The sequence below is a fragment of the Pyrgilauda ruficollis genome, unplaced genomic scaffold (assembly GCF_017590135.1).
Source record: "Pyrgilauda ruficollis isolate IOZ18807 unplaced genomic scaffold, ASM1759013v1 scaffold3, whole genome shotgun sequence".
Taxonomy (NCBI): domain Eukaryota; kingdom Metazoa; phylum Chordata; class Aves; order Passeriformes; family Passeridae; genus Pyrgilauda; species Pyrgilauda ruficollis.
Window position 1 is genome coordinate 8898771 of NW_024524377.1, and position 26665 is coordinate 8925435.

Genomic DNA, 26665 nt, shown 5'->3' on the forward strand with positions numbered 1-26665 from the left:
AGGTTTTAGAAAAAAGTATTTTACTTCCTTATAAGTAAGGAAAAGGAGTTAACAGGACTGCAGCCATTTGAATAGGCTGCAAGGTTGCCCAGAGAGAAGTGATTTAAGCTTTATTAAGAATGTGGGAAAAAAAAAATCCTAACTTAGCCTGGGAATATTAAGAGACAAACTGCAATTGCCTAAGAGGAGAGAATTTTGATGCATAGGGTAGAAAGGAATGATCAATGGTTCATAAACATAATAGTGGTAAACACAGTGACAGGAGAAAAAAAATGTATGTGGCTAATATAATTGTTACAAATTTAGTAGCTTTTGCTGTGAGATCAGTTATTGAGGATTTAATAACAAGGCAAAAAAAGAATTTTTTTTTTTTTTTGATAGAAGATAAATGTGAAAGCTTTGAAAACCACCAGAAATGAGTTAGGAAGAAACACAAAGAAGTATGCTGCATTAATCCTGTTGTAGAATCATTTTGTATTCCTTCATCTTAATTATAAGGCATATTCTCAGAACTCAGTTATGGAATCTTTGACCTTCATAGAGGTCAAATGCAAATGTGCTGGAGGGGAGGTGAGGGAAGAGCCAGGTGGAAGTGGGAAGGTAAGGGTAGGACTCAAACTGAAGGAAATTGAAAAATAAATCCTGGGTTGGCAGGAGAGTGCAGAGTGGAGAACAGAATGGAGGATCTGGGAGGGAGGAGCAAAAGACACTGCACCAGAGCCATCTTTGCAGGAGAAGGAGCAAATACATTCCTTGTTGAGATGAAGCTTGGCAGAGCTTACTACAGCATCAGGTGCTGACGTCTGGTGTTGGAAAAGAGGAGGCAGAAGCAAGGCAAACTGTGACAGACCAAGCAGGGAGTCTGAAGGCATCTGTTTCCCAGCCTTGGGAGGAAGAGGGGTGGATCAATGCCATGCACACTGGTCAGGTTCTGGCAGTGGCAGCAGGCAGGGGCTGTGTCCAGCTGGGCTGGGCAGCGAGGGAACAGTAGGGCTTAGAAACACTTGAAATTTTGGTGGTGGGACAGGAGTGGCAGAGAGCCATTGTCCCTAACACTGCAGTTCGGTTTTGATTTAAATCATAGTGCATTTCCAATAAAAAATAGACTTGAGAAATATCAGTTGGATTCTTGATAAATCAACCCCATTGCTTTTTTTCCCCCAAACCAACTCCTTGTTCTTCTCGAGACAAGTATTTGATTTACACTAATCGAGTGCTGGACTCAACCACTGCATATGTTGCTGGGGACATGGTGGTATTTGAATTATTAAGCTCTTGATATGAAGAAACTGAGAGATTCAGGTCCTTTTTGGCTTGTCATTACCCCCCTGACCACTGAAAACTATTGCTGCATCAGAGCCTTCCAGAGTATTTAGGACTGGATGGATGTTGGCTTCACACTTCATTGGAAGTGCTGGGGAGAAGAGGTGGAGGCAGGATACAGGGAATTCTGCACTTTTGGTTCTTCACTTTCTCTGTATTTAAGTGTTCTTTCTGATGGAGCACAGATGGTCTTAGATTAAGGAAAATACGTGCCAGAACTGCAGGCTAGGCTCAGACTGGGAGTTAAGCTTGACATGAAATAAGCAGAGGGCTGTAATTAGCTTATCAAGAGCGTTAGGCACCTGGTGGAGGAAAGCAGAGATGTAATGCACAATGTAGCTATAGAACAATAAAAAATACGGAAATCTCTTTTATGAAACATTGAGGACTTTTCATTGCTGACTTTCTCTTCCAGCCCTACCTGGTAATTTCTGGAAGGTCCTACTTATTCTTGGTTATTAGTGATTTATCAAAAATTGCATTTTCCTGACAGTTTATGATGCTGAGCACCAAACCCCGCAGAAACCAAAGAGTCTAAAGATCAAAATCTATGTGTATTGTCAACAAACCATCCTGGGAAGCTTACACCACACTTGCCTGTGCACCATGTGAACTCCCTGATGGCGAATATCTGTTGTCTCACTGGTCCTTCTACTTTCTGCCTGTTTTTCCAGCCATATGTTGGGTTTCACCTCTACCTCTGATTTAGGCCCACTGGGCAGAATTGCCTTTTTATTTCCAACAGAAATGCCGAGAAGTATGCAGTTGAGTAGTCCATGTGCTTCTGCAGTTCATGTCAAAATCATAGTAGGAACAGGGTCTGGATCTTTTTCCTAGGTGTGCTAGAAAACAAATGGAAATTCTCACATACATCTGCTGAACTGAATGGGGAAAGTACAAAGACTTCTTTTTAGTTTAGGGTTTAGAATTTTTTACCCGTATTATTGAAGCTCAAAAACAATTACTTTAAATTGGGGAAGAGCAAGTGGGAGAGTCTGGTTTCACTTAAGTTCCTGTGGTTCAGGAAGGATCTCTGTTTTCAGCCTGCCTTGCAAAACTTTCTCAATCTCTCTGGCTTGCACAATGCTAGCCTTGGCTCATTAAAGGTGTCTCAGACCTTTCGTTTGGTCTCAATAATGCAGCTTTCACTTAATTAAAGATTTCCAGTGCCTTTTTTTCCCCCTTTTGATTGTACTACACCAAGCATAAGTGCACAACCAGAAAAGAATTTTGATAGGATAAAATAAATCACATGCACATTTATTTATTTAATTGTTCACTGCCCTCTTTATTTTTTCCAATACAAGACTCAAACCATGTTCAACCTCTTGCACAATTTTAATGAGAATATATTGCAGTGTTTGTCATCTGAAAGAGTATTAGCACCCCCCAATGCAATAGATGTGATTTCCCTAAAGAAAAACAGGAGGCACAGAACAGTGAAAATGTCATCTTAGTTCTACATTAGTCTCTTTAATACTGCAGGAAGTGCTGATTTTGATTCCTGAATCTTAGCCTAATTGTTGTAAGAATCAAATCCAAATTGGACAGTTCCTCAAACTTATTTTAGCTTCTTCTCAAAACAAACAAATAAATGCTGAACAAGTATATTCAGTGGTGCAACCTGGAGAGGAATAAAGAATGCAAGACTTCCCCACTTCAGAAAGCTGGAAATACACAGGCATTTCACATGTGCTTCAGTGATTACATTGTTGGTTTTAAGCTTATATAGAAAGATTGCATTTTATAGCTGAACTCTTAATGCAGGTGCACAAAATTGCACTCAGTTGACTGTGTAGGATTTGCCCATAAGCAGAGGGGGAGGGAATGCAAAAAATGTATAGTGGAGAACCTTTAACATGTCTCCATAAGCAGTGAGCTTCAAAGAGTTACAATGGCAAGGAAACCCAGAGCAGAAAAGTGAAGGAGAACAAAATCGCTTTGCTTGATGCAGAAATACAAAGGACACTATAGCCATGGTAAATTGATTTTGTACTGAATATGGGCTGGTCCATTGGATGGGGTTTTGAACCTCCTACTCCAGAAATCATTGTGCAAAACAGTAAGAGGAGGCTGCTTAGAAGTCTTGTCACATCTGTCAGCAGAGGCCACAAAGAAGAAGGAGGGATTTGGTTCTGAATGGCGACTCTGCCAAAGAACATAAAGGGGTGGAGATGGACATCTTTTGGCGGTAGAGGAGCCTTGAAAGAAGAATTGCCTCCACTATATCAAGGGAAACCATTGCTGTGACTACATTTGTTGGCTCTCTTCTTAGAAATAGCTTGTTGTACCTTGTTTGTATCAACTGAAGAAAAGAAACCCCAAAACAAAGCCTGCTCTTTACAGAATAAACAGTGCTGGTGCTATGAAAAATAGTTCTATGTGATACCCACCTGGCCAGTGACAGCTGCACCTGCCTGTGCATCAGCTGTACTTATATTTCTGACCTGTGCTTGACTGCAATGAATTTTTTCTTTAATTATTTTCCCCTCAGTATATTTTAACCTCTTTATTTAGTGATTTTATTGATTTAACATATAATCTTATGTCTCTGTAATCTCCAGTACATTTTGTAAATGTTTGTTATCCTAAGCTGTAAACTGAATGTGACATGGCAAGAAACCAAATTCTACTGTGGCAGTTAATTACCCAGCGTGCTGAAAGTCTCATCTCAGTTTCTGTATGCTTTCAATCTTCACTAATAGGAAAAACATTGTCATCTTTCCCCAACATCCCCTCTGCTATTCTCCAGTTCCAGATGTTGTCATTCACTCTAAACTGGCTATAGGTGAGACCTTCCAGGTCTTTTTTCACTATCATCCCAGTTTACTGAGTCTGTCAATTTATATTTGGCCCCATCCATGCTTTTTCATGCTTAAAAGCAATAGCTTTCAAAAAAAGATAAGCATTCCCATATAGAACTTGCAACTAAATCATTGCACTGTTAAGCACTTTCAAGCAAAAGGAAGTAGATCACCAGCTAAATGAAATAATTGGCACAGACTGGCATTTTTCTTTACATAGAATGATAAAAATACAAACACTAGATAGTGGAAACAGAAATGCAGTGCCATCTTTATCTCTCTTCTTCAGAACTGTATCTTCCTTCCAAAGCTTCATGTTGGTGTGTTCATCTAACATTGCTGTGTAAATATGGAACTGTCAAAGCTCAGCACACAGGCAGAGCAGAGTGTGCCCTCCTTTCTTTATCATTATGGACAGCTCTGCATCCCAGCGTCTTTGTACCCCTACACTGATTCCCCTCTCTTTGGACCTATCCTTGTGGCACTGTGTTAGTGCTTGTGTTAACTGCAAGGGTCTTCCACAAACCTTCTTATCAGTGACAGTGAGAGGTTTAACCCACTCTGAATCAGCCCATTAATCCGGCACCTCTCTTGCCTTTAGTTAATATGCATTCTCCTCTTGCTTTTTCCCACGTGTCCCCTTTGGGTCTCAGAAGAATCCCATCCCTGATATAATACAACACTTCTGGTTATGAAAACCTCACAATGAGTTATGTGGCTGGTGAGCTGTGACCTTTCCCTTTTGTGTGGTTGTGCTCTGTTGTCTCTCAGCACTCTGATGTCCACTGCTACCTGATGCCCCATTTATTATTGCACTTATAATGCATTTTGACAAGGCCGTACCTACACAGGCTTGCACGGGGAGTCCTGGCCTGCAGTGGAGGCTCACAGGTCCTTTGAAAGCTGCAAATTGGGATGACAAAGTTCCATTATGTTAAAAAGCTCAAATTCTCCTCTGTATGGGATTCAGCATCAAGTTACAAATGCTTTACAGAAGAGTTACTGAAAATACACTTAAAGCAGTGGCAAGACAATCTGCTTGCTTCAGATATGAATTTTAATTTGACAGCACCTAAGACTGAGCCGGCTGCTTCATTGTAACATGTTCTTTGTACACTAAAATTCCTGAAGAGCTGAAAAAAGCTGTAACCTGTACATGACTGTTGTTTATCTTAGAAAACACCATTTTAGTTTTAGTATTTGGTATCAGATATTCTTTACTAAATCTTTAGACAATCGTCTTTAAAAATAAGACCTTGGATTTGTACAGTACTTCCATTTGGGTACACTGTAGAAAACATGATCTGTTAAGCCTCACACAATGCTCCTTTCAGATAAGGGAATGCATAGTCTGGAGTTGTAAATTCCTACCTGACACTGCAGAGAAGGGGGAGTATCAGATTTACAGACCTTATGTTGTTTAAAGGAATCTCCTGCAGGACAAATGGAAGTTGAAGGCACAAAACCTCAAATTTCTTTTTGTAGATGAGACTGTGGCCAAGCCCCAAAATGTCAGAAAGAGGAGGACAGGATGCATGGAGTCTTGTTCTAATCTCTAACCCCACTCCCTCACACAGCACTGATTCAGTGGATGCATTTTGTGACACTAGCAAAAAAAAAAGGCTGTCTAAGAACTCATTTGTGCTAGACAGGAAAGTTTTTAGTCCACAAGAGAGCAAAGGTCAGTGCTCATCTCTGCCTCTGACATGCTCGGTGGCTTTTCCTAGTCAGTTGACCTCTCTGTGCATCTGGTTTTCCCTTCCTCCCATGTGCTTGTGTTTTCTGTTTAGATTGTAAGTGCTCTCAGGCAGAAATTCTCTCCCACAGCATGTTTGTATATTGCCTAGAAATATGGGGTCACAATCTCAGTTCACTCCTCTATGTGCTTCTATAAGTAAATAACAAGGGATTTTGAAGCTGTGAAAGAGAGAAAATCAGTAGCATTGACCACCAAAGAAGAATTCACAGCAGCTAAGAACTCTCTCTGAAAGAATAACATTTGCTGTTGAGAGCAGATTGTGCCTTTAGGCACAGACACCAACTGTGGTACAGGAGCGTACCCGGTTGCTGCAGCGCTGTGCACAGGAGGAAAACTGTGAAGCATTTTACCTTGCATGTGAGATACAGGAGGACATGAACAGGGTGAGTGACCATGGCTCAGCTGAAGTACAGGACCTCATTTGGGCTGAGATAACTTGATCCAAAAAGCAAGAGCTCCCTTATCTGGAGTCTGAGGCCCTGTTCTGCCAGGTGTTAGAGAGGTATCTGTCCAGTTGTGCCTGGAAACATAAAGTGAGGGGATAGACTCTCTAAATCAAAAAGGCTTAAGAATTAAACAAAAAAAAACCAAAGTCAGTCTTCTGAAAATGCTCCTCCCTGTTTACTGATCAAATGCTGATTTGTGCAATAGGTGAACCAGGGCAGAGGAATGCACTTCAGAATGTTGCATTTCCCTTTGCAAGGATGTGGTAACAGTCCATGAGAATCATGAATATCCAAAGATGGTATTACTCAGGACTAAGTGAAATATCCATTCTTAAAATGAGCATGTCCTTCTTTTGATGGATTATTCCGTCCTTACTATGCCAGTATGAAGCGTCCACTTCTCTGGCATGAACAGAGTGAGCAGTTGTGTTTAGCAGCCAATAAATGCCAGGCCAAGAGCGGTCCCTGTACAGTGAGATGCTGACATTTGTTTGTAGAAAGAGGATCTGATTCAGAGATTAAGGTTACAGGAACTGAAACCCAGTAATGGATTTTTTCACTTGTTTGTTTGTTTGTGAACCTCCATCTTCTAAGTGTTATAACTGAGTTACTGTCCAGCCACTCCAGAAGAGCCGTGTCTGGGCCGGTCTGTTGTTAAGCAGTATGGGTTTAAATGAAGCAAACAGCTTGAATTTACCACATCTTGAAGGATCTGAGATCACTTAAGGGAAATCAATTAATAATCTGATAACACACAATGCAATTCCCTTCATCCAAACCCCCTCCTCTCCCTGCAATGAATTGACTGAATTTCATGATCATTCCTCATACCTGTCATTGCATGCAGCAGTGATCTGCAATTCGTATACTGCAGTGTGAAGCAGAACTAATTACTGAAGTTTGGCATTCTGTTCTTTTGATATTAGTTATCTTTTTATCAGACATGCTTATCATAGTTTTAATAAATTACCAGTGTTGAAACTTCAGAAATGGCCTCTAGGGCATTAAGCTACTGTGCTTTATTATAAGTAAGTCAGATTTCAAAAAAGTTATTATTTATGGAGCACTGTAAATGTTCCTTGTCCTCAAGAGACAAAAAGCAGTGCTTCAAAAAGGGAATTTAACTTTCCACTTTTAGACTAAAACAGCAAATATTTATGGAGAAGTTCTGGAGGATTAAATAGGGAAGAAATAGCTGAAGTGTTGTAGGAATGTTTTCACTGTAAACATCATAGAAATGGAAGAACCTCTTCATGGATTTTCTGCATTCAGCCTATAGGACTTCTTTGAAAGATTTTTTTTTCCTCTAAGTGTTGTAAGACCCAGCATTTATAAATTCCTTTTAAATGCTGCAGCATTTGCCCAGAGAAGGGTAGATCTACACTGCTGCTATGTTATGTAGACACTACAAAGTATATCCAAACAGAGGGAAACACTTGTGAAATTGATTTTTTCATTATCAGCAAGAATCTATGGGTGATATTTTAGAGGTCAGAAATCTGTTCATCAGTATGGATGGGAATATTGAGGCTGGCATCTTGTAAGGGAATGAACCAGCCTCTGAGCAGCTGAGGGAATGACTCTGCATCCCAATTTAGCAAAGTCCCTAAGAATGTGATTAAGCTAAACTGGCCCAGTAGGGTGTGTAAATATGTGCTTTATTTACACTGAAGTTGGCAGATTCTAAATGCAGGGTGGAAACATAGTCCCTCCATGTTATTCTCTCCAAAGACTTGAAGAAAATCTTCCATACCTTACTGTAAAATGAGCTGATCCAAAAACAATGTATCAATGTAAATAAGAGATAAAGAGATTTTTGGCCTGTATATGGAATCTAGGAAGCAAGTTTTTGGTTTTTTTTCAAGAGGTACATTTTTCTGAACATGCTAGTGCCTTGTACAGTTACTGGAAAGGAAGATGTAAATAAATACACTGGGAAAGGAATAAGTCTGCCAGCTCAGGTCTCTGGTGCACAGTAGCTGTCACAGCACAGCACCTCCTGCCCTCCTGCCTCATGCATAACTCAGCAAAAAGGTGATGTGACTGGCAGGCTCTGCTCGGGGTGCCCTCGCAGCACAAGCAGAGAACCAAAATCACCTCACATTCCGTGGGCAGGCAGAGAAATCTCCTGTGGGCACTGCAGAGGGTTGATGGAAATGGAAACTCCTGTGTCAGCAATCCCTGCGCACCCGAGCCTGGGACACAAGGTGCTGCTTTTGCTTCTGCATCTGCTGACAGTAGCAGAAACCTGAGGAACACAGCACCTTCTAGAAAAAGCTGGCATCCACAGAATCAGTACCTGATCTGGGGGGCTCTTGCTTGTTTGTTTCATGGTGGTTTTGTTTGTTGAGTTTGTTATTTTTTTCTAGTAAGCTTGTACTTGAGGGATTTTTTGTTTCCTTTCAGACATATACAATGTGCATTCTGGTATTACATATTTTTCCCCTAATAGGGCAGAACAGCATGGTTGTGGGTCTGTCTTCAGGAATGTAAGTGGTTTGCATGCAGCAGTTGTTTCATGGAAGTGAGGTTGGTAACAGATGGATAGGTTTGTAATAGAACACCTTAGATGTGTTTAACAATGTGTTTGAGTGATAAATATGGATGTAACATATTCTCCTCCAATCTTAACTTTCCAGTTTTAAAGCAATGTTTTGGTTTTGCATGAAAATCTGCAACCTCTATTGTGCAAGTAAACTGCAGGGACTAGTGTCTACTTAATCTATAAATTCATATTGTGGTGTTGAAGTATAAATTGCTGACCCGAGTGTAAAAGCTGGTCCATAGAAGTCTTAGAAATTTTCACATTAACAGTTGAGGATGCACATAATTGTTGATAACAGGACTTTCTAGTGACAGGCAGGTACTTTGGAAGCCAATGCCGGGATGTGCAGGTAATTAAATAAATGTATCTAGAAAGCTTCTCTCAGCAGTGCGTGCTGAATAACTGATGTGACAGCACATGATGAGCTAGAATTCTAGAGCACTGCTGATCTGCAGTCAGAGCTGGTAGCAAACTGGGATGCTTATAATTTATTGGCAGAGACATTAACTCTTTCTTTCTGTGTCCGGATGTGACCTCTGAATATTCAGATATGCACTGAATAGGTTTAGCTATTGTGGCCCCTTCTGTTAATTTCTATTTGGGCAATGTCACACTGGGTGCATGTGGTTGTACACACAAATGCTTCTCTGTGATTGTCTCCTTCATGGGACTTCTAAAAATACAGAAATAATACACAAACATGCAATTAAAAAAAAAATTTGAGAAAATATGCCTGCATAGAACTCAAGAAACAGAGATGTGAAGGACCAGCTGTCTTTGTAAATCGGCTGAAGCAGGGCACATTTATTTACATTTTCAGTTCAGGGACAAAGTTGCTTGTCCTCTGGTGTCTGTCTGCGTGGGTGGCTGGGCAGTCCTGCCCATGGTCTGCATGGCTCATCTTGCAGAGCAGCTACAGCCCTGAGCTGTTCCCTTCACATGGCACATGGATCTGGGTACCCCCATCCTGCAAACAGGCCATGTGGTTATAGAGGAGGTCCTCAAAGTGGCTGGAAAGACTGTTAGAAACTGCATTTATTCTGGAAATGCTTGAGGGAAGAAATACTTACAAGTTTGTAAGGAGGTAGCATGAGAAGCTGGAGTGCTCTCTATAAGGATGTCATGGGAGGAATTGCTGACACCCTGACAGCCTAAAAAGCTGTTTGCTTGGTTGCTTAAGCTCATGGCTAGTACATACTGTCCTGTTTTTGCATATAGCCCTGCTCCCAGGTTTGTCACGTCTTCATCCAGACTGTCTTCCACAACCCATGCCATGAAAATTGTTTTATTGCATATGGGTCCAGAGATGTGTACTGCTTTTGACTGACACATGTAGCAGGAGGTATAAAAATAATCCCAGATGTGTTTTCTGGGGCTGGGAAACTGAAATGTCTCAAACAACTGAGAAAATTAATCATAAATTCAGGATGATATCCCAACAGAGTGACCGAAAACATCTGGTGGATACAGTTTGTATCTCATCCAAGTGTGCAGAGGCAGTTAAAGCAGTAAAAAAAAAAAACAAACAAAAAAAATTTGTTTTATTGAGGGATATGAGGAAAGGGAGGGGAGGCACCTAAGCCATTGTTCAAGAACCTGGCTTTTGAGAAGCATTATGATCAGGTAAGGAAGCTGAAGTACAAAGCATCTCTTACAGTGCTGTGGTGTTATGCAAGTATTAAGTAGGTCTGTGCCTCACGGATAAATACATGGGTACGCACAGATGCACCCCAGAGAGAGAGATCTTTCTGAAAATTGTTCTGTCAAATGTCCAGTAGTTTGATCCTGGGGCAAAATGGATCTAAGGCAGAGGAAGAACATATGTTCATCTGTGGAGGAAGAGCTTGGGTTGGATACACCAGTGAGAGGACACAGAACACCAGCATCCCACAGGGAGTTTGTACAGAGTAGCCCAAGGCAACAAAGGTGACAGGGGTGGGACATTTTGACTTGAAAAGACAGATGATCAGTCAAGTAAAGAAACTGAACAGTGCTGGAGAGCTCATGTGAAAGCCACAGACTCAGAGGTCTGAGCCTAGCCAGGTCCAAGCCACAGGCCATGACCACAGATGTGTGTGGGCTCCTGGGAGTCCAGCACAAGGCCTGGTCTAGTCTGCAGGTCAGTGGACCTTGCAGTACAAATATTTAAGTGCACATTAGCTGCTTGGCTTTGCAATTATAGTTTTATTATTTTCAGGATGTTCTGTTTTGCAGGGTCATGAATATTTTCTTTGAGTCACCAGAGGTCATTGGAGTTACTCAGCCCTCAAGCTAGCTCCCCCCTGTCCTGCCAAAGACATGTGTGGGACTTGTAAAACACGCTCTGGCTTGCCATATTGCTTAATTATCCTCTTAGCTCTAATGAGATGCACCCTGACTAATGGTGTAGTCACAAACAACATGTTGCTATAATTTGGGCCATCACTAAGATCTTTTTTATCACTACTCATCAAGGTAGTGCTTCAGAAGGCTGAAGGGCAATGTGCCTAATAAAAGAAAACATTTCGGCACATTAGAACATCGCTGGAGGAGAGCAGTGCTCTGACTAGAGCTATGTGTGCAACATGCCTCGAAGTTCTGTGGTGCAGGTGTTTGGCAGGAGGAGTTGGGTGACCCCTGGGAGGCCAAATTCTTCTGTGTTGCACTGCTGCAATCCCAGATGACCCAGAGTATTTGCAGAGAAGCAGCATCGATTGCTGAAGCAACCAACAATTTTTGTTTTCATTTTCTCCTGTCAAGCACTGTTAAAGTAAACTGAGCTGTATAATGGAAAGTTCTCTGTCTCTGGTTTTAAAATGGGAAGAATGGCCTCATAAAATGTGATCTCTTTTCTGAGTATCTTTTTTCTTTTTCTTTTTTTTAAATTAAAATTGTCGAAACTTGAAGGTGCAAAGACACTGTGTTTTAATGAACATGGGCTAGAGCCATGCTCTAGAGGGATTACAGATCATAATCCTACTGTGCAGTTGCTTTGCTGATGTCAATGGCTGCTGGTAGTCAGCAGGCAAAATTCCTTGCTCTCCTGTGATGGCTTACAATGTAAGCTCTGTCATTCAGTGTCATTCCCTCTCAGGATATGACTGAATGATCCTTTTCAGCAAGGACTTATCCCAGCTCTCACAAAAACACTTCTGAGGCACAAGCTTTTGGCCTCCACCCTGCATTGGACTGCAGTATATGGGAGATATTTCCCAAGTGGCTTCCAAGGAAAGACCTGTGCTCTTCCCTTCTCTCATCAGATTTTTGCCTGTGCTCATGAAGTCTTTATTTCAAGTCAAATTGAATGGACTGCTCAGCCAATGGAGAGATGGGGTGGGAGGTTTTTTGGGGTTTTTTTTGGTTGGTTGGTCGGTTTTTTGTTTTTTGGGGGTTTTGTATGAGCTAGAACTATCCCTTCCACTAATGTTGTGTATAAATGCATTTCCTGGCTGGTTGCATTTCTTGTAGATGTGAATGAGTGTCTTCATGGACCTGAGCTGAGAGTTGGAAAATTCATCTTCTCTTTTTAGTGGTTTCCCAACTTTCTCCTGAAAAAAAATGGATTTATCATGTGTCAAGAGGACAATTTCTATGGCAGCCTAGGTTTTAAAAAACATATTGGCTGCAGTGAGAAGTTCAAGAAGAGTTCAGATCTGGACCGAACTTTGAAGCTATTTCCTTTGTTGGTAATGGACTGAGGAAAATAAAAATAAAATCTGGCTTTGTTAAGGGAGCTCTGGATCTTTATCTGTACTTTGTGAGCCTGACCTTTCCCTATGTAGCAGAACTGTTTTTCTGGTACTCAGAATGATGTATTATGTATAGTATGGATATTTATATGTATTTTCACCTCCAGCTAACAATACCTGCTTGAATTTGTTAGGACTATTTTTAAAAAGTGCTGAAGGGAGGAAAATTGAGGAAGGCACTGAATAGTTGGATATGTTGCTAAATATTTTACATTTAAAAGTTCTCTCTAATGCAGCTTTTCTTGACTTTTCTTGTGGAGGAAGGGGCCTCTTCATTCTGAAGCAGTCAGAGGTCACTGGGGACCCCACATGCTCTCAGCCTCCAGTCAATAGTGCCCTCAGTCCTAATGTGTTTTACTCTACCTCAGGACCTGACCCTACTTATCTGGCATCACAAATCACCATCAGTCTTTCACCCCTCTTCCCATCTCTCTGGGTTTTACCTGTCAGCTCCCAGTTTTGATCCAGCTTGATTCACTGCAGGGTTACTTAGAAGGTGATAATCTTGGGGGTAAATTTATTTAAAACAGATTTGTGCAGAACTGCTGGACTTCACTGTAGGGAATTTTTCTTTTTGGCAGTGGAAGCTGGGGGTTTATACAGTGCTATCCTCTTTAAAAGAGGATAAAAGAATGTGATGACTTGGTGTGTGGGGCTTATGTCTTGGACCTTCCAGCTGAATGATGATCAGAAGTTATATTTACATGTAAATTAAAGTTTGTCCTCTGTGAACATTCCAGTTGCCACCGCCTCTGAACTTCTCATCTATTTATCATTTGTGTGCACTGTGAGCACAGTGGGAGTTAGATACATGTTTACTGTCACAATGCTGCTTTTAAATTGGGCTGTGTAAATTGGCTGGAGATGCTTGCTTTTGTTTTGGGAGTCTCTAGACATGGTGGTTGGTGGCATTCTTGTGTGACTTGTGCACTTTGGTTTTTCAGGCAACAGCATGGGGTTCAGATGAGGACACCAGGAGGTCCTGTCAAAGTAAAGGGAAAACAGAGGTAAGTTTTGCTTTGTTACAATGATGTTATGGGTAAATACATTTGCAACATGTGAAGTCCACACAGAGGATGTCTGACACCAGTTCGAGCTTGCAAATTCGCAGCAGTTTAGCTGTACTGCCACATGGGTAAAAGCACCACCAAGCAAGCCACTTCAAAGGCCCCCTGTCCCAGTTATTACACTTGCTCTGCATGAAATTTAAAGGTGATTTCACTGCTGGAGAGGACACAATTTGTGACACATCAGGGAGTGGAGTGGTGGCAAGCCAGGGGTAGCATCCTGCAGAGGGGTGTGAAGCCAGGCAGGCTGGCTTAGCTCAGGTCCTCAGCAACGAGCCACTGGTGTTCAGCCACGTGGGATTCCAGTGTTTGCTTGCAGTTGGAGTTCGTAGTTGTACAATTCCCTGGAAAGTGAGAATTGAATCTGCTCACACACTGCAATCTGTTCAGGTTGAATATCACAGAGCTGCTTGGGAGGCAGGTGCACTCTGTTAAACTGCATTTTAAAGTAGGAATTGCTTGAACTTGCACATGCTGTCCCAGAAGTTCAGACTTTGCAGGCATTTCTGATCCAGCCACAGGGCCTTTCCACCCTTCTTCTGAGAAGCTAAAATGAAGGCATCTATGTAAAAGCAGGAAATGGTTTTATTTTTCAAATGTGATACTCATGCACTTCAAAAATCTTCACTCCTCAGCTGAGAGGGTGTCCATTGTCTTTAATACAACTCTGCAAAGAGCTTTCAGTCCAAACCAGAGGAGCTGGGCAAAAGATAAGACAGAATAAGCACAATCTTTGCTTAGATACAGGCAATCAAGCAGAGACTGTATGGCTGGCCCAAAATGCTGGAATCTGCCACATTCCAGTTTGCTGCTTTAAACACAGGATTACCTGATCCATTGACAATTTTATTTTTATATAATAAAGTTAATGTGATTACTGTATAAACTTGTATGTACACCAAAAAAAAAAAAAAAAGCTTGAGTTTTGCCAGATGGGCACAATTTGCTTCATATAGCTGTGGAGAACAGGAGAATGGGAATCCTAGAACATCTGTTAGAGTTTCAAGTAGAAACTACATTATGCAGGAAATCAACACAGAGGCAAAATGGGTTGGGATGGGCAAACATGGCCAGCAATGAGAAGGATTAGGACAGAATTGAAAAACACCAAAATCCAAGACATGAAGAATTTTGAAATTTGTGGTATTTGCACTTTAGATGTGCAAATAAAGGTTTTCCTCTTTTCTTCTGTTGTAAAGTCTGTGAGATTTCAGTTGTGTCCTGATGTTTATGAAGAATTTGTATTTATAACCTAGAAATATTTTGTCAACCCCTGGATAAAGCCATACATGTGACTGAACAATTCTAGGGTAATTTCAATCTCTCTTTGTTACTGTTATGCCAAAAGTAAGCAACAGTCTGAGTATCTTCACTGCCTCACACTGCAAAGGATTTGCAAAAAAATGTCATGAGCATAATGCTCTGAACTGCTGAGTTTATGTTGATTGTGACACAGAGTTTGAAATCATTTGGTGGATGCAGTGATCGTGAGTGAAGTTTGGAGGAACGGTAGTCAAGCAGGTTGTTAGGCACTCCTTGACATATAATTAATGGCAAACAAAGGTGTTGACTAAGACTCTGACAAGAAGATAGGAAACTACAGAGGCAGAAGGATTCTGCAGTAGCTAAGTAAACACTGATCTCCCAGGTCTGTATCTGCACTACCCTGTGTGTCCACAGCTGAGTCCCCTATACGCTCATTGTTAGTTATACTGCAGAGAAATGACTCAGCACCAGCTGAAAAAGACCAAGTTCAGTCTAAGCAGCTGATGAAGTGCTCTACTCCAGCTAAGTCCAGATCTGACCCAGGATCTCTGCCCTTGGCTGGGTAAATGCAGCAGGTGAGGGCAGCACCATTGTGAACACTTCTGATTCTGCTGTGCAATGATGGTACAAGGTGCAGAGCTCTATCTGCCTCAGCTCTGCTTTGTCAAAACTTGACTAATGGCAGGTTTCTACCCAGTACAGATGATTTGATGATAAATGTGTTATGGATTGTTAGACACTTAGATATGTGGTGATAGAGGTCAGAAATAAGGAGAACCTTTGGATCATACATTAATTCACAGTGTGGTTTGCCTAAGTTATATGACTGGTACATTTTCCTTGCCCATTTAATAATGTATGTATTTTAGGTGAAGCTTTCAAAACTGGCTCATGTATTAAAATGCCTTTTTTATTGTGCCTGATAAGTATAAGATAATAAGATTCTTCCTGCTGCTTAGAAATTCTCTTCCTAAAATGCACAGAGCTGTACCCTAAGAAAAATAAGAAGCATAAGAATAAGAGCTACAAAATGCATATCACAGAAGTGTAATTATTATGATATAATAGTCACTTCCCATTTGAGCACCTATTGTCTAGAGAAGAGGCAGATGAAAAATCTGGGTCTCAGATAAAAGGTTAGAAGGTCCCTTTTTTCTGACACCTCTGGCCATGAATTTCACTTGCTTGTTCCTAAATTGAGCTCAGTGCCCATGTCTGTCTGCTGTACCTTTTTGAAAAAGATGCAAAGTGTTGCATTGACGGCCTGAAGCAAATGTGCTCCCTGTGCTTTGCTGGATTGTTCTAATGGCAGATTACCTTCCCTGGTAACACATACTTTATTTTTAATTTGGATCTGGTTTCATTTTGCCCTTCTCTGCTAGATTAAAGAGCCCTTTAGTTATCAGTATTTTTTTTTTACAGAGGCACTTATATGCTCTTTTCAGTGCAGTACTTTGGCTTTTTGATAAAGTAAAAAGATGAGTTCTCCAAGTCTTTTTCTCTAAATCATTTTTTTACTGCCCTTGAATGCTTTTTGTCTGTTTTCTGCACACTCAAATTTTTCACCTGTATTCCCTTGTCAATCTCTCTAATGTCTAAGTGTGATTAAAACAGCCTTCCACCCTCCTCAGTTCATATACATGGCAGTTTTGTAAGCTCCTCTGCCACAGGAGATCATGCAGAATTGCCTGGCCACTGTGACCACTAAGTCCTTTCACAGTTACTACTCTTGGGATGAAATCTCCATGTTTATACATAAAGCCCTTTTGTTCCTCTTTCTTTAATGCATAGTATCTTTATAAAATGGGGTGTTTGCCTCACTGTTAGTTGCAGCTTTTGCCATCTTTAGGTTAAATGTTTGTTAAGAAAAATGTAGATACTGAGCTGGTACCACCCCAGCTGGGGCTCCACTAGGACAGCAAGTTTATGAGTGATTTCACTTTGAGGATTTTTTTAATCACAGTAATTTATCAGATTTTAATCACTTAATGTATAAGTTCCTGAATGCGATTTTAAAATTAACTCTCTGCAATATATCATGCAGTACTAAAGCAAACACCTCAGAAAAGTCTCTTTCATTGATGTTATTTTTATCAACTAAAACTTGTGGTTTCCTCTAAGAAGTGTACATGCTTTGCTTGCCATGTCTCTGGAGAGCCATGCTGGCTTCCACAAGTAATCATTCTCTTTTTTTGCAGCATTTATAAAGTGTAGCGTGATCAATCACTTTAAACTGTCCCCTGGAAAACATCCACATTACTGAGACAGTGCAGAGAACAAAGTCAGTGTTATGTTGCCTTTCTTTGTGTCTTCCAAATGAAATCATCCAGAGGTTGTAGTTAAAATGAGTGATGGATAGAGCAGAAGGGGAAGAGATGTATTTAATTTCATTAGGAGTTGCTCAGTTCCTAGTTTGTAATTGGTTTGTCTCCGCATAAACAGTCGCCATCCACCACATCTAAGGAATTTTGCCTAACATGGAAAATTGTGGCTTTTTCAACATTAGAACTTTGGTCTTTCTTTTGTCTAAGCACCAAATTATTTGTTAATGTTCAAAAGCAGCACACCATCATCTTAAACTGTGTAAAGAAACCATTTGTGAAAACAACAGTGAAAAATGGCAGCTCTTACATTCTGCCCTAAGAGCTTTGTGTAGCCAGGAGGAAGATGATGCACTAATAACATTTCTGGAGCAAGAAAGAAGTGAGATTAATATCTGATAGGCATCCAGCTGGGTTGTCCCACTGCATTGCCAGTGGGACATCCAGCTTCTTCCTTTTTTCTGTGTGGTGTCCTGTTGCTGTGGATGCACAAGGTTGCAGGGAAATCCTAGCCAAGGCTTCAGCCCAGTGGAATGGGATTGGTGCATAGAAATTGCTGAGCTAAAGGAGGATTGAGCTATTTCAGGCCTTCCAGTGGCTATGTGTCACATAGAGGATGCTTATCTGCTTATCTGGTGGAACTGGGAAACTCCACACCATTTAAGAGTAATAGGCATCCAGGTAGGAGAGGCACCATAGAAATCCCAGGGGAAACAGAAATAGCTGGGAGGCCATCAACTATTTTTATCCCCTTTGTAACTGTTCCTAGAGACCTGAACCTACATTCCTATTACTTCTGCTGTCAGTGCAGAATCAGCCCCCAAATAAATTTGATTAGGAAATCTATTAAAGAACATTTGGCTAGAAAAATCATTAGAAATTCTCTTTGCTATCTGTTCCATTCAGAGGAGAAGGGTAGTTTGGCTGGGGCTTTGGCTTAAACTGGGTAACAGACTTGCTTATCCAAAGAAGTAAATACAGATATCTGAGAGTGTACCAATAGCAGGGCTCAAGAACCAAGTTGGATCTTGATTATTTTTTAATAAATTGGGATAAACTGCAGCAGATAAATTAAATGTTTGCTGCATTCTAAAATGTCACAGAAGGGGTAACTTGGAGTTCTAATCAATCTGGCTGATTCTCTGAACTCCAGGTTGTGCTCCAGGAATCTGTGTTTCTCTGCTGAGCGTGGCAGACTATCTGCAACAGCTATTTTTCTCATACAGTGTATAACTGTAAAATATATCAGTATGTGATGAAATGGTGTTAACCAATAATTAAAAAGGAGATCTCTGACAACAGGGCTTGGGTAGTTAATTTAAACTTGAAAGCCATTAAAGTAATGCCTATAAATAGCTATGCTTACAAAGAAAAATGCATCTGTACAATGAGATCAGGGTTTATAACATTTTAGAACTCTGGTGTTAAGAGATGACAGAATAAACAACTAAGAAGCATCTACAGCTGGCTTATTTGCAGCAACCTGAAACTTTTTGAGTTTTACCTCAAATGGAAGCTGCAGGAGGTCAGCCCTCCCATTTGCTGAACTGTCCACATGAGTGAGGGCAGTAACAGGGCACCACTCTTCTCAGGTGTGAATTGTGCTCTCAAAGCAACCTGATGTCTCTGTGAGCTAGAAAGAGACCTGGTCCTGTCCACACTCATGGACATACAGCATTCACAGACAGTGCATGAACAGTAATTCTAAATACTAGAAAAAAATTAAATAAATGAGAGTAGGCCTAAACTGAGGAGGTAGCAGGAAGGGGCTTCAGTGCAGTTTGTTCTGACTGTGAGATCCTGTGGCCTGCAGTGTTGAGCATTAGCAATCATGACCTCTTCCTTTCTAGGAAAACAAGGGTCATTAGGCTGGAGAAAAGTGATACCGTCTAAATTTATGGCCCTATCTCAATAAAGGGAGGAGTACCAGGTAATTTTGGGGAAGAAGCAAGAACCTCAAAGTATGTAATATGCAATTCATAAGAAAATCAGAAATACGCTTAATACTTTGGCAGTGAGCCACAGGTTTTTATCAGCTCTGCCATATATTTAATAATAATCCTAACTAATATAACTAAGTTATTCTTATTAACCATATAAATATGCAGTCTTCCCCCTTTATTTAAAACCTTAATCTCTTGATCCCTGTAATATCTTCTGGTGATGAGATTTGCAGACTGATCATACACAGATTTAACTGTCTGCTCCATAATGTGAGAGCAGGATCCAAATATTGTCTTGTCTGGACAGAGGTGGGTTCAAACTTGCCAAATTTTCTGCTTATATTACAGCCCATCTGATTTTTGCTTCCTGTGTGCCTAGAGGTTTCCAACCACATGGAAGAAACTGCATTAAATAGCTCCTATTTTCTGTAGGGGTTTGTGAGATCATTTTACTAACCAGTTGCCTCAGCTATGACTTGTTGCAGAGAGCACTTTATTGAATGACTTTTCAGAGCAAATCGAGGCTGGTTTAAAGAACACAGAGAGGAGGCTGTTCCTTGCTATTTATTTTGAGAATGGGGAAGCAGGAGGATGGAATTAAATCTCATAGACACTGTATTGAGAAAAATCCTGCAAGCTGGAGCATTTAAGTGGTTTTGTTTCTTTGCTTTTGTTGGAGGCCTCATAGACTGATGTGACTGGCCATGGGCATAGCAATAAGAAACACGAGGTGAGCACTGTGTTCTGCTTTGGGCCAGGCAGGCTGGGGAGATGTGGTCTGGTAGTTGGACCTTTGTGTGTGTCACCTAACCCAGTGTGTCACCACAGTGAGGTTAGCACCTGCATTGTTTCCATTCCCCCAGCTGAGAGAGCAGGGCAGACAATGTGCATCTGTTTCAGAACATTACCTTAAGTGTCTAAATTGCTTTGAGACCAATGCATGAAATGAGCATATTATCACTGCTCTTCCTCCAGAAGCACGGAGTGCTGCTACCATCATCAGTAAGGCAGGTCTGGGGAAAATGCCTGCTCGGTTAACTCATAGGAACAACTACAGGTGGACATGGCCCACATCTAGCAGCATTGTTTTTAAGCAGTAAAAATGGAGTAAAAGTGTGCAACAGATTAATCACTGCCAGAAGTCTGCAGCACATGATATTTCACAGAAATTCTTTTTGTGTGCTATCTTCTCAGCTGGAAAGTTTTTCTAGAAATTGAAGTTTGTTAATCTGTAATTCAGCTCTGTGCAAGTAAAGGGAATTCTGCAAATTTATATTTTACATTTTTAGGATTTTATATTTTTGCTGGGCAGGGCTTTATTTAGGAATACATTGTAGTATCTAGGCAGGAAAGGGTTCAGCAACATAACTGGTCTTAGCTGTTTTAGGTCAGAAGCTGTGCTCAGACCTTGCACAAAGCAGAGAATGGTGGCAGTGGAGGGGGAGCAGGTGGGTACTCTCTTGTGTGAAATTTGAGTACAGAACTGCATTCTAGGTTAGATGGCAAATCAATCATATTCTGAAAACAACACTCTGTTGGGAGATGACCTAATACTTTTTTTTAACAGCATTTGTTCAAGAATTTTTAGTACTTTGCAGTCAAATATATAGTGGTCCTAAAATTATGTGGGATTGAATAACTGTACTCTACAGAAAGAGCAATTACATAACCCAGTCATGAAATGCAGACATCTCTAGGGCAGGAAGGAACTGACAGGGCTCCCAGCACCATGCAGCAATGACAAGAGAGGGCAGAGAAGATGGCAAGCCCTTTGTCTTGTTAAAAGAAGCAATGAGACCACTATTCTCAACACACAGCAGGTGGGACAAAGCTTCTCAAGGTCCTGTTTGATAGACTGATGCACAGTCACCATGACTGATCTGCTTCTCAAATAAAAAGAGTTGACTGAGCTATGAATCTAAGCTCTCATTTTTGGGTGCCGGGCATTGGGTATCTAATTCGTGCTGCCCCTCAAGACTGGCAGCATGTGCTCTGTGGCACTCAGTAGCCTCTTTCCAGACTGGGCAAGTGCTCCTGGGCTGGCTCTGGAGTGGAGTCTGTGCCATTCAAAAGCAAGGATCATGTCCATGTTGCCATCTGTGGCTAACACTGGCAGCTTTCCTGTTGGATCCTTTCTGTACACCAAATGAAATAAGATAGTGTGTAATCCAGCTAAGCAAGCCCCTTCCTTTCCAGATGATAGGGAGTGTTTTTACACTGCTGAGTCTTGCAAATGAAGTCTTCAGGGAAATGATCAACAGCATGGAGTGCTGTGAGACGGGAGCTTGCTGAATGATTGCTGCTTACAGGAGGGAGAAGTGGTGTCTGCAGCTGTAGGCTCAACTTAGTGGCAAATGATGATCTATTGGTGAGAAGAAAGCAAAGCAGCCCGTGTAACCCAGCTGAGGTTGCTATTTTTTAACAAGTTTCCTTTTCTGTCTATGGTATAACATAATAGACTTTCTTTCCCTGGAGCCCAGTGTGTGCCAGTCATTGCTCATATCCTCTCCTCTGGGGGCATGGGGCAGGCAGGCTGGTGCACATGGCTCATTGGGGCTCTTTGGGTGATCCTTGGGGCAAGTGGCTCTGCAGCCTCTTGCACTGCCTCCGGGAATTGCATGCTAGTTTTTACCTCCCTTTTCCTGTGTGTATTGTTAGGAAATTCCTGCGTTATGTGGCCTCCTCCACCCCCACATCTTAACTCCAGGAGATGCTCAGTTGGCCTCATTTGCACTCCACAGGTCTCTGGCTGTAGGTAGAAAGAAAGACCATGGCTCTCTCTAACAACATGAAGGTGATTTTCTGAACAAAAAGGCAACTGCAGCCTTGTGCTGCCACCCCCACAGCAGGACCCCCACACCCTTGGGGACTGGCATGTGGAGGGAGTTGCCTATTGGTACCAGCAAGTGGTCAAGCAACTGAGACTGGGAACTTGCTATTTCTCACTGGCCTGGCCTGAAAGAGAAACTCCTTCTACCATGGAAAATCCTGAGCACACAATCCTCTGGGAGGCAGGAAGTAACAGCCTGTTCAAGCACGAGATTCTTTGACCAGCCTGGTCTATTAAAGAGAAGTTCCTGCTGTTTTCCTGCTGGCACTGGTTTGAATTATAGTGCAGACAGACCTGCTGTCCTTCAGTGGAGTTGGTGTCTGGGTAATGTTTTCAAAGCTGCAGCATTACTGGGAAAATAAGTCAAAAGTATCATCGTGGAAAGAGGGAAAATTTCTCCTCCAATCTGAGCAGAGCACAGAAAGAGGCACTTGTAGCTATGACAAAATTGACCTGATGGCTAACATCCTACCCCAAGACTGTGCAGGGCTATGGTTAGAGAAATAACCAGCGAATTGGGCTTGCTCTCCTAGACTGCTGGCTCCCTACAGCTGTGTGCTGCTTGAGGCAACAAACCTCAGCCCAAGTTAGAGCTAAGGAAGGTGCATTCCTGCTGCGATACAGGTATTTTTAATGTAATAATATTTTCAAAAATCCTTTGTCTCTGTCTTGTGTTCTTATAGGAAGAGTGCCAGAACTATGTCCGAGTGCTGATTGTTTATGGCAAGAAGGTCTTTACCTGTGGTACCAACGCCTTTTCACCAGTGTGTTCCAGTCGACAGGTCTGTTCTGCCTCTTTTGCAGTGATGGAGAGGGTTGGATACATGCTCTGGGGAAGGACAGTCATTTGGCAGGTTATCATGGCTGCACAAAATATATTCTAAATGTAGCTGACTGAAATTATGTTGGTTTTCTTCTTTGGGCTGCTTTGGGGCAATGACTGTATCTGCAGTTGGGGAACAAAACATTCATGTTATGGGTGAGTTTGTTCTGGAGAAAATGCTGCTCATGTAAACCTTGGGGTATGGCACTGAAAATGGGCAATATAGACAGGCTTAACTGTGAGTACCTTCTGAGCTAAACACTTTAAAGTTTCTTTAAAATAAAGGGCAAAACTCCCTTTGGGTTCACAGGAGGCAGGAGCAGGTCCAGAGAAATGTTTATTTGTGTGTTTGTTTAAGGCCAATATGTATTCAGGAGGTGTCAATGGAAGATTAAAAACCTGCACTTGCACGAGGAGCACCTGATTACACCAAGTGGGTTTGGGCTCTATTGACTGGGGAATAACCCTTTGTACAAAGCAATAGGATCAGTGAGATTCAGACACAACTTCTTACATTAGCAAATGTTGGTTGTAAAGATGAATTTTCAGTCATCACTAGGATTACATTCTCCTAGCTACCTGATTTTTAAAAATCAGGGATTTACTCATAGGTACTCATGGGCAAACCAAATTCTTTATACCATTAAGAAAGTCAGATGCTCTTTAAATTTTCTTCTCTCTCCTTTTAAATACAGGTAGGAAATCTCAGCAAAATCATTGACAGAATTAATGGAGTGGCTCGGTGCCCATATGACCCTCGGCATAACTCAACAGCTGTGATTACATCACGAGGAGAACTCTATGCTGCAACTGTGATTGATTTTTCTGGACGGGATCCTGCTATTTACCGCAGCCTTGGAAATGTTCCCCCACTTAGGACAGCACAATACAACTCCAAATGGCTCAATGGTAAAGTCATGTGGGTCACATCTGAGCAAGAGATGTATTAAAGTCAGCTTGACAGGCTTGTAAATCTTTCTCTCTCTTTTCATATTGAGATCCAGAGTTATGATGGGGAAGGGCTTCTGGAGCAATAATCAGTGCAGCTTAGAAGACATTTTAAAAGAGCCTGGAATTATTTCAGAAAAGTTGATTTAGAATATAGAAAGTGGGTCTATAGGCTATTTAACATATATATGGGTCTCTGTCTTGTGAGATGACCAAATACATCATTTTAACAAGAAAACCACTCAAAGATTTGAAGATCAAAATCAACTTTAAGCATCATATTGTTGACCCAGTTCTGCAGAGTGATAGGCACTCTTTACTTCCCCTGACTCAGCTGAAGATGCCTGGTTTCAGTGCAAGATCACTCCAAAAATGAGAAATTTCACAGCACGTTATGTTCCATGTGAGTCCATGCTGATGTGGATTTATAGTTATTAAAAGCACCTCTTACCCTAGTGTGATAATACCCTGCATCAAGCAAGCTATAGAATTTCAACCAGCAGTCCCTGCATTGAGTCCACACCTTCCAGCTGGGGCAAAGCACTTCTAGTCTGAGCAGACTGTAGTGATTGAGACCGTAATATTCCCCTTATCTCCTTTTACTCAGGTAAACTGACCAGATACTTGAAATATTTCTATTAGATTTCAGGACCTTTCAATTAAAGATAAGAGCAGTGGGACTCTCTGGAGCTTAATAAGATTGAACTAGGCTTCTGCAGACATCCTAAAGTCAGTATGGAGACCTGGAGTGCAAGAAAAAGGATGTCATCAGGAAAAACTATGAATTAGGACCAACAAGCATCATAGCCCATATACACTCATTGGAAACACGTTCCTCTTGTCTGTGCATGAATGCAAGATTCAGAAGGAAGCCACATTGGAACTGGGGAGTTTACGGAAGACAAACAGTAATTGGAGTTCTAGTATGTGACTGGAAAAACTAATGTGACTCTTGGATTTATAACATTGTGCAGCATTGGTGACATTGGAGTAATTTTCTCCTGTTCTGGCCACTTTTCAACAAGAAACAGAAAACCTGAAGGTGATTCAGAGAAGAGCCATTCAGTGATTTGAAACTTGGAAAGCCTGCCTCACAGTAAGAGCCTTAAGGAGCTCAATTTATTTATCTTTCTGAAAAGAGATAAAAGGTGTTTTGTTCATGATATGGAAGTACTTACATCAAGAGAAGATTTTGGAAAGGATAAAGTTCTCTAATCTAGCAGACAAGTCATGACAAGAACCTGTGATTGGAAGCTGAAACCAGATAATGTCAAATGGGAAAAGAAGTACAGGTTGCAGCTGGGTCAGTCTTTAGTGATTTGAACAAGTCACTGAGGAAAGTGATGGATGTAAAGCCAGGTGACATTGTCCACTAATATCAGATCTCCTTCGAAAGATGTGGTCTAATTCTCCTGTTAGTTACAGGATCTGATGGTGGAATTACAGGGTGAAATCCTCTGGCTTGTGTTAGACAGAAGGTCAGATTGGGGATCACAATGGCCCCTTTAAGGTTCATGGTTAGTTTGAAGGAGAAAGTTTGACAGGAGATGATTTGCAATGCCGTCCCCTCTGTGCCATCATCTGCCTCCCAAACTTACCTTGCAGCAGCAGTGGGCTGCCTTTCTCTGTTCTCCTTTCAGTCCTGGGCTGCAGCTTTAAAGGAATCCTGTCCTTTCCTTTATTCTTCTTCCTTTGAGCACTACTCAGAAATGAATATTGTAAAAACACCCTATTAAACCAGCAGGTTTGGGGAAGGTTTGTTTGTCTGGTCAAATATTATTCATTGGCCAAACTTTTCCTTTTACCAAAGAAACTTTCAGGATAAAAGACTTTACACTTTAAAGCTTTGTTATATCCCCAATTGAAATATTTATTACTAAACCTACTAAATTCAAAGTTCTTTTCAATTCTTGTGAAAATAATACTGAAAATTTTAGGAGAAAAAACATTAAGGAGAGCACATTTCACTACTGTCAGTCTCTGGCATGGTTTTGTTTTATGGACATAAGATAATCTTTTGTGCCTAGAAACTGGAAAGGTTTGATGATAAAAGCCAGATGTGACAGTGCTGGGAGAGTAGCTTGAATGTTTCAGTGCAGCTGTCTGGGGAATCGGGCGGATGCACGCAGCATATTTAACACATCATAAGGTCCACTTCAAAAGTGAATAGGTGAAGCAGCCCAGTGGGAAGGCTTTATCTTGTAAAATGAGTATAGGTACAGAGAATAGTCATGCATATGCAAAGTATTGAACTCTGCTTTCACTGAAATCAGTAGCAGCTTTGCCAATAAAGTGGAGAAACAATGGGGCCTTTCCAAGATCTGAAAAAAGGTACTAGAGCTATATCCTCATATATCATTATTCCCATCTACTGTTTTTATGTCCTCTGCTGACTCCAAACTCCCTGTGGTCCCAGCTTTGACAGGCTGCATAAATGGAGCTGGCAGCGCAATGCATTGAGCAAGTCAGTGAGCATGGATTGATTTCTAACCTATATAAATCTCTTCAAATGTTTGTTTTTCAGAGCCTAACTTTATTGCTGCCTATGACATCGGCTTGTTCACCTACTTCTTCTTCCGTGAGAACGCGGTGGAACATGACTGTGGGAAAACAGTGTACTCTCGGGTGGCAAGGGTGTGCAAAAATGACATCGGAGGGAGGTTTCTCCTGGAGGATACATGGACAACTTTCATGAAGGCCAGGCTGAACTGCTCGCGTGCCGGAGAAATCCCTTTCTATTACAATGAATTGCAAAGCACCTTCTACCTTCCTGAGCAAGATCTGATCTACGGTGTCTTCACTACTAATGTGTAAGTTGCACTGGCTTTACTGCCCTTCCTCTATCCCCAGCAGTCTGAGTCT

General features: G+C 41.4%; 1 protein-coding gene across 1 annotated transcript in view; it reads left to right on the top strand.

Annotated features, from left to right (window-relative positions):
- Window positions 1-26665, top strand: part of SEMA5B (semaphorin 5B) — a 128295-nt gene that overhangs the window by 39529 nt on the left and 62101 nt on the right. The window contains exons 4-7 of the mRNA XM_041473521.1: window positions 13550-13612; window positions 22716-22814; window positions 23551-23764; window positions 26328-26613. Of these exons, the coding sequence (XP_041329455.1) occupies window positions 13550-13612; window positions 22716-22814; window positions 23551-23764; window positions 26328-26613 (662 nt within the window). The remainder of the gene's footprint in view (window positions 1-13549; window positions 13613-22715; window positions 22815-23550; window positions 23765-26327; window positions 26614-26665) is intronic.